The 16,969-nt window shown below is 36.6% G+C and overlaps 1 protein-coding gene across 1 annotated transcript in view; it reads right to left on the reverse strand.

The window, feature by feature from the left end:
- CPED1 (cadherin like and PC-esterase domain containing 1) overlaps positions 1-16,969 on the reverse strand; it is a 270,333-nt gene that overhangs the window by 22,561 nt on the left and 230,803 nt on the right. Inside the window, exons 17-20 of the mRNA XM_016213335.2 lie at positions 14,585-14,721; positions 1,069-1,289; positions 711-812; positions 240-327 (exon numbers count right to left, since the gene is read on the reverse strand). Coding sequence (XP_016068821.2) covers positions 240-327; positions 711-812; positions 1,069-1,289; positions 14,585-14,721 — 548 coding nt within the window. The remainder of the gene's footprint in view (positions 1-239; positions 328-710; positions 813-1,068; positions 1,290-14,584; positions 14,722-16,969) is intronic.

Here is a 16,969-nt window from a genome sequence, read left to right on the forward strand (position 1 = left end):
CGTAGTTTGGCATTCCCTTTCTTTTATGAACTCAAAGCATTTACAACACATTCTGGGTTACAGGCTCCTTATCTCCAGGAATAATTCTAGCTGATTTGCAATCATATTCCATAAGTATATTATCTCCCTTGATTTTTATAAAGGTTGCCAAATATTATGTGGTGCCTTTTCATTCTTTTTCAGACACTAGCAAAGATAGGACGCATGAGGTTCACACAGCCTGGAGGAAATGGCCTTACCTGTGTTAAGAAATGCACTCCATCGACTGGCAGATGAAATCCGATTCCCAAAGTTTTGATGATCACAAGGATATTGAGTAAATTTTCCCTGTTAAATAATTAGAATTCTAAAGTTAAGAACTTCAGTTACATTTCTAGATGTTTGTGTTTACATAAACAGATGCAGGGAAAGTCCTTTAGAATGTGATAATTGGCAGATAGGACTAATTTCTCATTTTATAGATCTGATGTGTTTGTTTTTTGTGTGAATAGAGTTTTACATGTCAGTGAACGTGTTTTGATCTGTAGGAAATGTAAATTTGGAAGAGCCATCTTGTGATTGGATATGTCTTTTGAAATATTTTAAACTAGACTTTAAGTACTTAATTCTAAACAAGTTGGTCTTTAAAATCTTGATAAAATTCATTCGCATCAAGGGTAATTTTTTTAAAACTTAGAATACTAATGACAGTTATTGCTGCAGAAATGTACCTCTTCAAAACCTTTTGAATAATTTGCAGATGATTGGAATTAAGCCACTGAACACCACCAACGACCAATACAGTCTGGCCCGAATTCTCCAGAGGATGGGATCTGAAACCCAGAAAGAAAAACAACACATGTTGCCTTGAAACAGATGGTAAATATTTTAACAGCATTGCCTCACATTTCATTGAACCATATCTGGCATCCTGATCACAGGACCCCTTTGTCATTTCCAACTTGTTTTCAGTCATATTACTTGGGCTTTAAGCTTTTCAGCACATTTCATAGAAGGTGAGCAGTTATGACCACTAGTGAAACACAAGTGCATTGCGGCATTGTGCTGCTCATAACAGTTCCATTGTACCTTTGCAAGAGATGCTCAAGTGCTTTTTCAAATGTTGGTCTCAGTGAAGGGCTTATCCAGAACTGAGGATAGTAGGAATAACTGATCGAAGTCTTCCCACCATTGACATTGTGATAGAGTTTAGTGCCATGCACCTTCTGCCATTCCTGCAAGGTTTCGTTCAGTCTTTCGATCAGGTAGTACATTATCCCTCTGTTGGTTGAATCGCCAATGAAAAGAATCTATAAATTAAAAAAATATATTTGCTTTCAAAACTGACATTTACATGGTATAGGATATAATATAAAAAATATGTTGAATATTCATAGACCCACAAGTCTAAGTGTTTGAAGGACAGCCCTTCAGACTGCTAGAAATGATGTTCATTATATTCTCCCCAAACCTGTTTATTTTTCTCTTTTCCATATCCCTGGAAATGTATAATCTACTGACACACTAACATGTTTAAAGCTTTTTCTTTCATGTTATTTTCAAATTCTCTATCTCTCTATCTTTACTTTCTCATCTAATCAACTTAACAAGTTTTATTGATTCAAATAGGAAAAAAGTAGTTCAGTGCTATGAGAAAACTTAGAGATTTTTCAATCTGTTTTTATTGTATAGATGAGCAAGCTCAGAATCCGCAGAGGTTACATAACTGAGTAGAGGTCATGCCACTACTTTAGAAAAGAGTTACAGGACTAGGGTCTGATTTTCTGAACAGCTGTCTATGTCCCAGGGTGCGTATCCTAGTGCCATTTACATGGAAGTCTCTAACACCCATACTCTCCTTCCCCTTCCCCGCAGCACAGCCCTGCTTCAGGTCCCTCTTGCTTCAAAGCTGTGCTATTGTTAATAACGCTTTCTTAATGGGCCTTCCTTCTTGCACAATGGCTGCCCTCTAATTCATTCTGCACACAGTATTACTGGGGTACATTTCCAAATGTCTAGCTCTGGTCATCTTACTTTCATGCTCAAAAACCTTATTGGCTCTCATTTCCTATAGAATCAAGTCTAACCTCTTAGAATCAGCTAACATTTACTGAATTTTTATTGCATATCAGGCTTTGCTAGGTCGAGATTTCACACAGGGCACTAACTTTTAATCTTCATAATTGTGAGGTTTGAATCATTATTTCTGTTTCACCTATGAGCAATTTGAGGTTCAGGGAGATTGAAGTCATAAATCTAGTAAATGGGGAACACAAGATTCAAACACAGGCCCTTTAACTCCAAGTGCAGGGTCAACACTTTCAGATTCTTACTTTTTCACTGAGCATGATTTGCACTCAACAGCATTTGTTTTTCTTGTGCTAATCCACCTATAAAGCTTCTCCCTCTGCAATCCAACCTTAGTAAATGCTACACAACTTCCAGACCCTACATAAATGTCCAATGTCCCAGCCAGAATGCCTTTGCTGTCCTCTAATTTCATTATAATTTTTATTTCCATTGCAGATTTTATCAAAGACTACATGAAATTATGGCTTTTGTGTCAGTGTCTTTTTTCTCTCATATCATATCAAGAAGTATTTGAGGTCAGAGAGAGGGTTAATGTCTAAATTCTATTTTCCCCTACAGTACAATGCATGGACTTTAAAAATATTTATTGAATTGAAAGTCAAAGGGGCTTTTGTTGGAAACAATCCTTTTTAATATCTTTGGATATGGTTTATTTAGTTTAGTTTTTTTCTCTCCTTGTTGAGATTTCTATTTCTTTTAGTCATGCACATACTTCTGATTTTTACAGCAGTCATTGCCATAATTCTCAGGCACCACTGCATTTGTCCATCCATAGCAAATTCAGTAAGAATCTGCAAAGGTTTATTCTTTCCATGGTGAGTATGTTTCAGTGGCTGTGTGAAGAAATCCAGGAAGCATCTGTAATTTGCCTTCAGATCAAATACTGTTACCATAAGCATCATCAAGCTAAACTGAATAACATAAGATGTCAAGGCCTCAATCATTGATTGAGTCCTATTTGGGGAGATAAAGTTCCAATATAAAAAACAATTCTTGAAATCACTTGAAATTCTTCTTACTGGCTGAGATTTCTAATTTTTAAAAGGGAAGTTTGAATAATTAGGAAAGCTCTTAATTTCACATATCAGTAATTGTCAACTCCATTTGCATTAGACTGCTGGGCTGCCATAACAATGTACCATAGATTGGGTGGTTTAAACAGAAATTTTTTTCTCATGATTCTGGAGGCTAGAAATCCAAGACCAAGGTATTTGCATGGTCGGTTTCTTCTGAGGGCCTCTCTCCTTGGTATATAGGTGGCCATTGTCTTCCTGTGTCTTCACATGTCTTTCTTCTGTGTGTGTCTATGTCCTAATCTTCTTGTTTTATAAGGATACCAGTCATAGTGGATTAGGACTAACCCATATGACCTTAATTTACCTTAATTGTCTTTATAAAGACCCTCTTTCCAAATATAGTCACATTCAGAAGTACTGAGAGTTAGGACTTCAACATATGAATTTGGTTGGGTGGGAACACAGTGCAGCTCATAATACCCATAATGGGCAGTTGAGATCTAGTTTTTAAACTAAATTGCCACCAGAGGTTTTCCTTACAGGTTCTTTTTATTTTAGTATCAAGTTGCAGTCCCTCCTAGGGTATCTCCAAGCAGCCAGTAAGATCATTGTTGTCTGTATTGTGGGCTACAGAGAGATAGAGAGGTTTTTAAAAAATCAATGTAGCTGCATGTTACTGAGAGAAAAAAAAAAAATTTCTAGATTTGCAGTCTTTTCTGTGGGTTATCCAAAAATGCAGTCCACCAAGCCATGCCAGAGGCAGAGTCATGATTCCAAATTCTAGGTACTGTTATTTATTAACCAGATCATCAGTGGCAAATTTTGTGACCTCTCCAGGAGTTCATCCCCTTCTGTGTAACAGCGAAATGATAATAGCACCACCTTAGAGGACTCCAATGAGATTTCAAATGCTTAGCTTATTCCCGACACCCAGTAAGCACACCAAGAATGGGAACTAGCATTAGGACGTAGGAAAGGCAAGCAGTGTTTTTGGGTGCTGCCAGTGTGTCTTCCAGTGCATTGCTAGGCACTTTAGATGCATTAGCTCATTTGCAGAACATGTCAGGGAAGACAGGATATGTCTAAATCACAAGTCTCTTTCTTGTACCACACCTGCTACAGAATGAGGAGGGTTAATGGTGAAACTGAAACTCTGGAAGAGAGAACACTGCACAAACACTCAGAACTGTTCTGTCAAGTCTCCATTGCTGATTAGTGACTAACAAGAGCTACCTGGATGGAAGAAGGAGATGTCACCTCCATCTTTTGCAAAACAAGTTCTTCTAAACTGCAAATACTTATATAGCATTTTTTCAAGTCAAGTAGACATACTGTGCAAAGGCTGTTTTTTAGAGAATTATTTTATCCCAGTGCCATTCTGTTTATGAAAGGTGGAAATGATAAAGTATAACTAAAGTGAAAGGGCAGCTGTGATTTTAAGATTCTTTGTTCTGTAGGTGACGCAATTTTTGTAAGAGGTTAATTGGTATTCTTAAGTAAATGATGTCTAACTTCAAAATGCTAGCTTTTTAAGAGCACACACACAATTTTAAAATGTCAAGAATTAGAGTGGTTCTTTTCAGTCACATGATTCATATTCAATCTTTATATCTTTTAGATCATTCAATCTGATGGATTATTTACAAGGAAATTTGTAGGTCAACTACTTTAAGATGTCTAAATCATCATAACAAATACTCATAACTAGCCATACCATTTTTAAATAACATCTCTCCTGTGAAAATTATTGCCTGACGTTAGCATGCACAGGTGTTGGTTAGCACACGCAATAAAAGAAAATGTGGTCATGAAATACAAATAACCAGTAAGCAATAAAACAGTAAAATAATTTCCCCCCTATCAAAGTAACCATGATTTTAAAAGCCCCAATGATATTATGAGTTCAGGGAAATAGACCCTTTCATGTACTACTGTGTAAGCAACAGGAGGGAGAGTTTTTGTCTTTTTTTTTTTTAAACTGCTAAATTCAAAGTGTCCAGAATAGGGCCTGGCATAAAACTTGGTTCTCATTTGTGAAATGGATGAATGGAAACTTTGCTGTTGTGTGTATCGACTGGCAGTTTTTAAGAAATTCCACTTCTGTGAAATATTTAAGAATATCTGTCAAAATATATTTTAAAAGAAAAGCAAATCAGAAATAACATCAATTTATTAGATTGATTATATTAACGTATAATCATATACTTGAATTCCTTTCATCTTTTAACAGTGATATTGTAATATGGATATATTGTGATGGGGAAGATTTCACAGTAGTTTTTATAAAAAGCTGATTATAATCAGAATAGAAATAAATGATTACATTTTTGTAAAAGTAAACTATGTGGACATACAGAAAAGGTCCTGGAAATTTAATTATGAACATTTTGAAGTTGTGGTATCTTAACAGTTTATTCTGTTTTAAAATAGAAAAGTTTTATTTTTTTAAGTTTTTACAAATTTAATTTTTAACATCTTTCTAATTTTTTCTTATAATTATATAAGGAAAATATTTTTTAACCAAATCCCATAAAGATACTCCCTCAGCCCACCTCTATTTTACCCTACTGTGCCATATAAATATAATCATCTTTTATACATGGACCATGAGATGAAGAAGTTGGAAAGAACTGTCCTACCAACAATTACTTCACATCCCCTTTTCCTTTCTACAGAACTCACTTTTCACCTTAGAAAAATAAAAACACCAAACATGTTTTTTCCATAGGTTTTGCCAAGGGAGAAATCACATGGTCTAGTCTTGGACAATAAGGAGTGGAGAGATTTCTGGGGACTTGAAGGAAAGGTTTGCCTTCTTAAGCAAAATTGATCAACCCAAGTAAATGTCCATATTCTTCAATGAATGTGAGATCCAATTCCTAGTGACACCAGAACTGCTGCAGTTACGTGAGACCATGAGACTAAAAATTGTTGATATGCTGAGTATAGAATGGAAAGATGGAAAGCACAGAGGTTCTGAAAAGTTGTTGAGTAACTGAACTAACCTGGAATGTCTCTACCTCTGTATGCCTGGTTATGCCAGAAAACAAATGTCGTCATTATTTCTGCCCATCCTACCTGAGTCTTCTGTTACTTGCAATCAGGGTACTAACTAATAAAGCTGGGATCATTTTAAAGCAGGGGCCCTAAGTTACTTTGCACTTCTGCCATTAAAAGTTGGATTCTACGTTCCCTCCCCTTGAACCTGAGTGGGCTGTGCCTGCTGCAATGATTAGAATATGGTAGAAATGATGCTGTGTGACTTGTGAACCTAAATAAGACATAGCTTCTGCCTTGCTTGAACGAATACTCATGCTTGGAACTTTGAGCTGCTATGTAAGATGTCTGACTACCCTAAGACCGCCTTGATGCTAAGAGGATGACAGTTTATTCTTTTTGTTCATTTGTATTTTATAAAATGAACATATATTGTTTTTTTATGATAATAATAAAAAAACAGCAACAGCAGCAACAATAACAATAAATCCATTTTGTTTAAAAGCATTTTGAAAATTCATATAAAAATTTAGTACTAATCAGCTTAAATAAACTTTATTTCTACTTATGTAGAACAATGGCTTAAAAGAGTTAGGATTAAGCCTTGGTTCAGTAAACCAATCACAGGAATAATGTTAATCACATTTTGGATTCCAGGAGCAACTTTATTCCAAAGATTGAATTGCATTTTTCTGTGCAGCATCTCTTTTCTGGTCCTGCAGTGCAAGGAAGGGAGGCTGTCTCCATCAAGGTGAGCTCTGGAGCAGAGCAGAAATATCTGTGTCCAGATGTGCCATGAGAGCCTGGATCTCAGCTCATCAGCTGGGGAGACAAAGCTATGTTTGGAAAAGATTTGGATCTGTTCCATTCCTGAGACTCACTATGAAGTGTGTCGCCAAAAAGTATATGAGGGCTGGTATTTTCTCCGCTCTTTTACACATCTTCATGGACCATAGGACCTAGAAGCATGCCACATTCCTAGACTCTAGTAAAGCTTGAAGCTTCTTTTCAAATAGCCTTATTAAAAAAACATAGAATTGTTTAATTAGCTTTATTTTAATTTCTATTTTCTCAGTTATAGTCCTTATATTAGATGGGATAGATTAAGTGCTATAACAAATTGAACTCCTAAAGGTACAATGGCTTAAGAAAAATTGAAATTTATTGCTTCCTCACTAAACAGTCCAGGTAATTCTAGGTAGGTGTATGTGGGGGTGAAGGTGGGGGCACGGAGGTGATTCAGAGTCCAAGAATGATTGGCCTGTGTCTTCTTCATTTATGGTTTCCAAGAACTCCTTGGGCATTGATAGCCAGTTGGGGAAAGAGTAAAGAACTGCCAGGTTTTCCATGGGCCCAGCCTCGGAGCTGAGCACATCAGTGCTGCTCACATGCCATCCGTTAGAACTCAGTCATATGGCCATTCAACTAATTTCAATGGAGATGAAGAAATGAAGTCAACTATATGCCATGAAGAAGAGAAAATGAGTTTGATGAATACTTAGCTACTCTACCACATTTTCCTACATGCTAAGTGTTTCTGAGGAAAAACTAAACCCTAAAATGAGATTTTCCACCTGTGAATTAGCAAAAGTGTGAAGTATATGAAAGGCTGATTTATAAACCATGTGATACATAAAAGAACTTCTATTTGTAGAGAAATAGGGGCCCTGGGACAAATAATAGCAAGAAATATCATTTATTAGTGGAAATATAACCAAGATTTTAGGAATTTTTAATATAAATATACAATAAAATATTTTTATTCCATTTTATTTTATCATTAATGAAGGGACTAACAATGATGATGCTTAAACATGCAAATATTTATTCCATTACCTCTTTTTCCCAGAATCACCAAAAGTAACTTAGCAAATAAAATTATAAAGAAATGAAAAGAAAATTATTGGTGGCTATCTGAGTTAATAAAGGTAGCAAACTGTCTGGACCTTGTTAGCTTCTTAGATTCTTTTGATCTGTTGAGGCTGGGAAAGAACTGAGTACATATAGAATCAATAGATGGGAAAACCTCCTTAAAAATCATTTTCCTTCTTCCTCCCTTTCCTTTTGCATAGGTTCTATCTTCAATATTTGCAGAAGAGGGGATATTTTTTCAGATCCAATGAAGTGCATTAGATGCCAATAGGACTCAGGCTTGGAATTCACTGGAACCTTCCAAGAGGGGAAGGTACATAGGATTGCAATAGGAGCTACTTGTCCATTAATTTAGGCAGTGCCTACCTACTAATTGGAGAGCTATCATATCTGTAAATAAAGGAATGAAAGTGAGGTGAAGAGGAATTTTATTCACTATGTCAAATCCAGGGCAAAGAATGTTTAGAAAGCTCACAGTGATTCTAATAAGTCCCTGATTGAACAACATTGCTCTCATAAGGAAAATAGCCATTCCTAAATGAGGCAAGGGACAATGCAGCTTTATATGAAGTTGAAACTGATCGGATGGCTAATTATATTTAGGAAAACATGAAAATCTAGCTCCACAAAGCATCTCTCTGTGAAATGTAAGATTATTACAATGAATGTTTTCTAAAGATGCATTTCTGATTAAATTGGCTATAGATGACCAACCAAATTGCTCTTTGGGGGTCAACCATAAATGTAAATTGACAGGCAAATCACTCTCAAACACATGAAATCTGGCAAAAAAAGGAAAACAAACAACTAAACAATATCCTCTAAACATAGATCTTCTAGCTGCTTGGAACAAACTTGTTTATCTATATTGCCATTGCCTCTGGATTGTGGTCATTATGTATAGGTCACCCTTTCCTGGTGAGAGTGAGGTGCCCTCCTTTCCTTTTATGCTCCCCTTTTTATTGAAACTGACAAGCAACAATGAATGATTGTTGTAACTATAATGGAATTTACATTTTCGTCAGAACATATTATCATAAATTAGCCACGCTTAAAAAATTTAAACACCTTTAAGTCCAAGACACCACTTAACTTGCAAACATTATAAGTTACATTTCCTGTTTTAACAGCTGAGTTTGAGTACTTTCAGTAAATTCTGCCTTTTTATATTTCCCTTTCCTATTGCACTCTTCTCTCAGATACTTTATTAGTGGTTTAAATTCTGAACTATGTTTTCAACTGACAAACTAAATAAGGACTTGTTTAATTCAGTTTGGTAAGGCTCCTAAGTTTTTTCAGTTGCAAATATGATTATCATATTTCTAAACTATTTCTTACGTATTTCACACTATGATTACAAAGTTATGCTCTGATAAATTTTTATAAATGTTCAATTCAGAGTGTATTAGGAGGTGTGTATCTGTTTAGAGAAATATGTGAGAGCATAATTGAAAACATAGCTTATATTTTTCAGTTATTTTTGCTTTGATTCAATATAATTATACATCATAAAAGCAACACATATCTATGCAAAAACCTAAAAATAAAATAACTCATATTTAGATAAATGTAGAGTTTAAAAGGAGTACCACATTTACCTGCCCTCCACACATAAGTAAGTATGCCATAGAAATGGGATACAAATGCTACCAGGAGAAACTTTGCTCCATCTTTACTCCACAGACCAGTCTCCTATTCACCTTGCTGAAGTGAAGGCAAATGACTGAAGTACAGAAAGCACAGGCCTCCTCAGGTGCCATTGGGGTTCCTGGTCAAAGTTACTGGAAACTTGAACCCTTTTTAAAATCTCAACTGATGTGTGTCTTTTTCCTTCCCCACAGGTGGGCATGTATTTACAAGTGTGGTCTTACATTCATCAATGTAACACAGTAGTAAAAAGATGGAAACGGTCATAATAAGAACATAAGGAATTTCAATGGAAAGAAATGACTACTTGGAAATTCTAAAGAAAGCATAACACTATTTGAATTTTCAAGTAGTCGTTTCCAATAATTCTCACCTGCCCAGTCAAATTCTGTTGCTTTTTAATCTGATTCTTTGAAGAAAGATAACTCAGTTCAACACATCCCCAACGCTGAAGCTGGCCTTGATTAGGACATAAAATGAAGTTCTGTTTTTTGTAGCATGACATGTTTGCACTACCTCTTCCCCGTAACGGTGGGGCTTTTGGATTCCTACTGTAAAAACCTGAGATTTACATACTAATTTAAAGTTTCCAGGTGAGTAAGGCTGCTATACCATTAGAATGTGCATATTTAGGTATGTGCACACTTTCACATAATCCAAGATGCAAAAAGTAGAGCATACAAATAAGTAAGATGCTAGGAATCATCTCTAGAGCACTCCTCACCTTCTGGGCTCCTGCCCATTGTCTGGCCCTTCCATCCTCTGTCTCCTCCATAGAGGGGAATCAAAGAAAGCACTGGGCTTCAGCGATAGGACTCTCACCATAGATTCTTTTTTGGGGGGAAATAAAGATTTCTCTTTTTTTAGTTTAATTAAACTATTTCAAAGGAATGTGATTGGTAGATTATCTATACTACTTTTAGCAACTTTTCCAGAACCTGTGAGCCCAGGTCAGTAGCCAGACTCTGTGCTTCTCCCTACTTCTGCAATTATCACAGTATTGTAATGATCACTTCTCTCATTTGTTTTCTGTTAGAAATTTGACACCTTGGAGGGACATGATGTATGTGCTTAGGACATATTCTTAGCTCAACAAATGCTGGAGGAATGAACAACATGACATCACAGTCGTTATAGAAAGTATTCTGAACTTCACTCTGTTGAGTGATCAGCTGGACTCACCTCTGTGGTAACATGTTAGGGATAACTGACATTGCCAGCTTTCTGATATGGGGCAGCAGAGTTACTCTGATGGGTTTGATAAATAAGAAATCACTTTATTTGATAGAATCAAAACTGTAGCAGTCTGAGGCTCTTACTACTCCATGACCCTGCTTTTCCTTAGGCATATGTGAAGTGATTTTCTGTATACTGTTATTCAAATATTACGTTTTTTTTCTTGAATGTTTGACATGGTTGAAAGGATTAAAAAAATCAGCATATATGGTGTTTAAAAGCTAAAATATTTGTTACTTGTTTTTCTATTTTTGTAATTGTTATGCTTTAACATTTATTTGTCTTTGGAATAGAATGGTGCTTTAGAAAATTCTGGGTAGGATGGGAACTTAATTGTCCCAGTGATGAAAGATCAGAGTTTCAGGACCACTTTGCATATGTATACTATTCTCATAGAAAGTGAAAAATAGGGGTACTGGGAAAACCTTTTTTTTTTTTTTTTTTAACATGTCTTTACTGATTTCAGAGAGAGGAAGGGAGAGGGAGAAAGAGAGATAGAAACATCAAAGATGAGAGAGTCAGTGATTAGCTGCCTCCTGCATGCTCCTGAATGGGGATCGAGCCTGAAACTCGGGCATGTGCCCTGACCGGGAATCAAAGCGGGATCTCCTGGATCATAGGTCCATGCTCAACCCCTGAGCCATGCTGGCCAACCTGGGAAAACCTTTTGCTAACCTACTCCTATCCATAAATGGAGTTTTTTTGTGTTTTTTTTTTTTTTTTTAATGAATAAGTACTTCATAGTTATAATTTTAAATGTTTACACAATTATCTCTGTGCTGTGTGGTATATGAGCATATGCACCTGCCTGGATATTCTCAAGTCCTGTGACTTCTAAGTATAAATTATCTTCCACAGGCTTTTGCTCCTTTGCATTTCCACTGTTTTCCCCTAGTTCTGACTTATAATAACATTTTAAAATACAGATTCTTAGATTTACAAAATGCTCACAGATTATAAAAAAAATGAAAATAATATGAATAGTTAAACAGATCTCTTCACCTCTCAGCAATGCTTTTTCCTTCGGAGCTGGCTTCGCGGGCATGTAAGCTGGGCAGCTGCACGGGTCTGGTGCTTGGTTCATTGTGCTGCGGTCAGCTTCTTGAAAGTCTTAACAATGCTGAATACAGAGTCCTGCGTTTTCATTTGCACTGGGCCTTGAAAACTTTGTAGCCAGTCTGTCACCATCCCACCCCTCTTTCACTCCTTTCCACTTACGCAAACACTCTTAACTGTTTGCTGCTTCCAGAAACTTTCTGTGTATGTAAGTGTGTTTGCATTAGTTTTTCCATCGATGGGGTTATTCTATACATATTCTATACTTTTTTTGCCTCCTCAGTGGTACATGACTGAATTTTTCCATTAAGCAGCCTCCGTCTCCCCAGCACCCGTTTCCCCCTTCCCCCAGGCAGTCTCTATACTGCTGAGGGATGATCTTTCTAATTCTGATTTTGCCAATCCTCTGCTTAAAATGTACACTGCTTCCCTGTTGTGTATAGAATAAATTAGCATCCTAGTAAGCAAAACAGACTCTGTAGGACCATTGCCAGTGTGCTGGCTAATATGAATTTCAGAGCATGCCGGTCTGAAGGACAGCTCTGCACTATGAAAATCACTGAGATAAGTCCTTTTCTCAAAGAAGTCAGATCCTTGCTAGGATCATCTAACCTGAACATAGGTCTTTATTTTTAGACTTTGCAATATCCTATCTGTCTAACAGGTAGGTAAAAGTGATCTTCCATTTTTCTTACCATTACTTTATATAATTGCTAATAATTCACGTTAAAATTAGCAAGATAGTTTCTGTCCCCCCAAAATACACATGTTGAAACCCTTAACCCCCATGTGGTTGTATTAGGAGATAGAGCCTTTAGGGGTAATTAGGTTTAGATGAGGTTACAAGGGTGGAGGCTAATCTTTATAGGAAGAGGAGGAGACTGGAGCTCTCCTCTGCTTTGTGAGGACACAGCAAAAAGACACCCAGATCTTGGATTTTTCACCTTTCAGAACTGTGAGAAATAAATATCCCTTTAGGATACCCAGTCTCTGGTATTTTCAGATAGATAGGAAAGAAGGCTTTTAGCTTTCTACAATGTTGATTAGTCTACAGCCTAGGGTTAGATCATGTGGGCATTATTTTACGGATGAAAAAAATGAATCTGAGAAAAAATAAATGTCATGTCCAAAGCCATGGAATTTAGTGATGAACTTAAATTAACATCTACTGCCTTTCAGGTTAATAGATTGTGACATCTTGGAATTTTCCTGAACCCTCTAAATCCTGAGGTCAGAATGGTATTCTGAAAGAGTTTAGAAAAGTCTGATTATTATGGCAACAACTACTTTTATTGCTTCCAGTCCTGCATTTCTGAGATATAAAGGTTGGATTGTCCAAGTTGGTGGTTAAAAATGCCTGTGTAGTAGCCACTCGCACTCATGTGCCATCATGGACAAATTATTTAAACTCTCAGAGCTTTACTTTTCTTAAGTGGAAAACAACAGATATAACATAACCTCGCAGAATGATGATTAGAAATAAACAAGATTTCAACTTACTGTTTACTCAACAAATATTTATTCAGTGACTATTATCTATAAAAAATTGTGCTAAGAATGAGATTATGGCAATGATTCACACAGATGTCCTGCCTTATGGAGCTAACAGTCTGGTTGGACACAAGGTGTGCAGAATCAATGCTCAGTTAATAATAATGTTTCTAAATGTTTTTCTTTCCTTCCTTTAAAATAAGCAATGAGAACTGCTGCTTTATCTTTAGAAATAGTCTCAGTCACAAAATAGGAGTGTTTACATTGCAGTCACCATGGAGAAGAGGTCCATCCTCTGCCCCCACCCCCCGTAATTCTTCTGAAATGGTTTGCTAGTAGAAAATATAAACTGAAAATATGAAAAACTGGCATACACCCATTCCAGTGTCCTTTTCTTTATGCATTAATAGAGCTTTTTTTTTTTTTTTTTCCCCAATCAGTTTTGAACTCAATCTTGCCCATGTGTGAGAGTTTACAATTTTTTAAGGAAATGCTCATCTAATAAAAGTGCTTTGAAAATCTGGATAAGGCTTACTTACTTCATGGTAACCAAGCATCTCAGTCTATGTGCCCAGTTTGCAAGTCCAAGAGCTCTGCTGGAATCTACCTATTCAGCCTAGCAAGAAGACACTGCATGTCCAAGAAATCAGCTTAGGAGCCGCACTAAAGGAAAAGCAGCCTAAGGAGGTCCATGCGAGACCTGCTCGGGAATGTGAAAGAAATCAGGAAGGTTAGTGTGGAGAGACAATGCCATGCGTTTGGTCAGCTCCAGCAGGAGTGAGTCTTACATGAAGGAACATTTCAATGCTTGTGCGAACTGCAGATGTCTGTTTGACTGCTGTGCCTTGTTAGAGCTGCAGTTGTCAAGGCCAGCTGCTCTGAACTGCCAACTGTCAGTGGACATGGCAAGCTCTTACCAATTTGTGCTGAGAAAACCAGCATGGAATTGGATCAGCACAGGATATGACTTTAATACCCTCCATCTGTCAAATAGACTTATTTGGACATAATTGAGCCTGAGCAAGAATTGTTAAGGCTCCTCTATGATAACATTTACACAAGTCAGAAGGCCAATTGCATTGTTAGTTGTGCTCTGCAGAGTGAGAGGGCAGGAATTGGTCTAGCAGATATGACTGTATGGTCTTAGGTGCTGCAGGTGGTGTAAATGAAAGGATTGCACCACTGGATCCAGAACCTACCTTCCTTCCTCCCAGGCACTGCTGCAGCTGAGGCTTAGTTAGGACACCGTATTGGCAGTTGTGGGGCTGCCAAGTTATTTCTCTCCAGTCACAGGTTCTGTTGTCTGAACAACTAAGGCAAGGCACGATCCATTGGCCTGGAATAGACACCAAAACCCCTTTGGTTCAGTTTCTACTGATGAAATTACAGTGTGCAGTTAACCTTGGGATTCATCTGTGACACACTATCACAGAAGTTGCAACGAGAAGATCACTCTTGGGACACAAATCAAGTGGAGCAATGTGTGGCCTCTTTCCAACTGAACAGAATTGCACCACTTAATAATGTTCTGAAATAGCACAGTTCATGCTGAAATCAAGTATGAGTTCGTTCCACGAAACCGCATACTTATAAAAAGTTAAGTGATCAGGTACTACTCAATTAAAAAGTATATTTTAAAAACAATTTTAAAAAATAATTATATTTTTAAACTGTACATTAGGCCCTTAATAGGACCAAAGTAGGTGGGAACCACTAATATTGAGGTAGTTGATCACGAATATTTATTAGTTTAGCTCATGCTTAAGTTAGTAATCCAATAAGAAAATTACTTTACATTGTGATCATTTATTATTTTGAAGAGTAGTTCTTTAATTTAATTGATGTCCTTTGTGGTGTGAATCTTTTCACCTCTTTCTAGCTCTTTGTCTTTATTTCTTCAGCTGTTAGATGAGGCATGTAGTGTTCCTGAATGATTGGTGTGGGTTTAATGGAATAATGTATTTAATGTATCAAGCACGGTTACAATATCATTTTCACCCTTGTTAATAACAGACTTCAGGCACCAGGTAGCCCACAAGCTTTAGTCAATGTTTACAAAATAAATGAATATTCTCAGTGTATTTAAGGTCTTTTCTATTTTATTGATCAAGTAATATGCATCCGAAACACTTCAGATTTAGTGTGAATTAATACATTAATAATTTATTAGAAAAAAATAAGAAACGATTTTTGATTTTTCCCTGTTTATCTTTTCAGAAATGGAGTATGAACTACACATTAAATATGAAGTAGTCATTTATATCCTTTGTAGAGAACACCCTGATGTCTACAACAGTAATTTGCTCTACCTTGAATGTCTTGCTTATGTTACTACTAAATGTTTCTCTTTAAAATATTGAGGAGCTAAATATTCCCAGCTACTTTTTTGAGTTTGAAAGGACAAATTGGAAAAACTTTACCCATTCTGGCTTTGATTTGTGGTTCTGCTAACAAAACTATCAGGTGTTACATTAATTTTAGTGGGAAGAATTTCTCCTTTCAGGGGATGAATATGGTGCAGTTTACATCTCATGACCATGGGAATGTCAGAATTGTGTATGTGAGAGTGTGTGTGAAAGGAGATCTAGCTTATGGCTTATTAGATGATCACAGAAACAGAAAAAGTGTAGATATATTAAGAGAGAGAAACTGGGAGAGATAAAAGAAAATATTACTCTCTAGGAGAATTTTAATTTAGTACATTATTGAAGTAGCTTCCCTAATAGATGTTAGATGCTATTGGTGTTAAAATATCACAACAATTAAAAAAATATTTAACATTTTTATAGCACCTGCCAGGTGCTAGGAATATTCTGAGCACTTTTAATAAATTAACTAATTTAAGCTTCTTAACTATAATGTTAAACCTCAAAAATTTATAATCAGGTTAAAGGTCTATAATTTACACATGTAGAGCAATATAGCATACTGATAAGTAATACATAATTAAGCAAAAATATCTGTGTGGCACTAAAAGAGCCTGGACTTTGGAGACACACACCTGGGCTCTGCCTCCAGCTAATTCTGTGGATCTCAACACTGCACATTAGGGTCACCTGGAAAGCTTTATAAAATCCTCATGCCCAGGCTGTTTGCTGGGCTGATGAAATCAGAGCTGTTGGGCTGGGTATGGGACTCACAGAGTATTTTTTAAATGCTCTTCAGGTAATTCCATATGCAGCCAAGGTTGAGAACCACTGTTTAATTGTACAGATTACTTAGTCTTTTCTCAGTAAGGAAAATATGTATAATACCTGCCATAGTGCCTGATACCTAGCAATTGATGAATATATTTTGCTCCCCACCCCTACCTGAAGTAAGCCATGGTAGTTCAGAATAAAGAAAGTGCCATGGGCAAGAGTTGTCTGGAAGGAATACATTAAATGAAATCAGGTCTATGAATAGGCAAGATTTGGGCATATGGAATAGGTGGTGCTTTAGGGACACTGAAGAGGTGGACCTGAGAGAAGTGGGACTGAAGAAGTGCCTGGCCTACAGAATAGACTGTGCATATTGGGGAGGAAAAGGCCTGCTGGGCGAAAGGTGTTTCCAGTTTCCACATGTAGAGTATAGCAGTACTACTA

Source organism: Miniopterus natalensis, chromosome 10 (genome assembly GCF_054644295.1).
Source record: "Miniopterus natalensis isolate mMinNat1 chromosome 10, mMinNat1.hap1, whole genome shotgun sequence".
NCBI lineage: Eukaryota > Metazoa > Chordata > Mammalia > Chiroptera > Miniopteridae > Miniopterus > Miniopterus natalensis.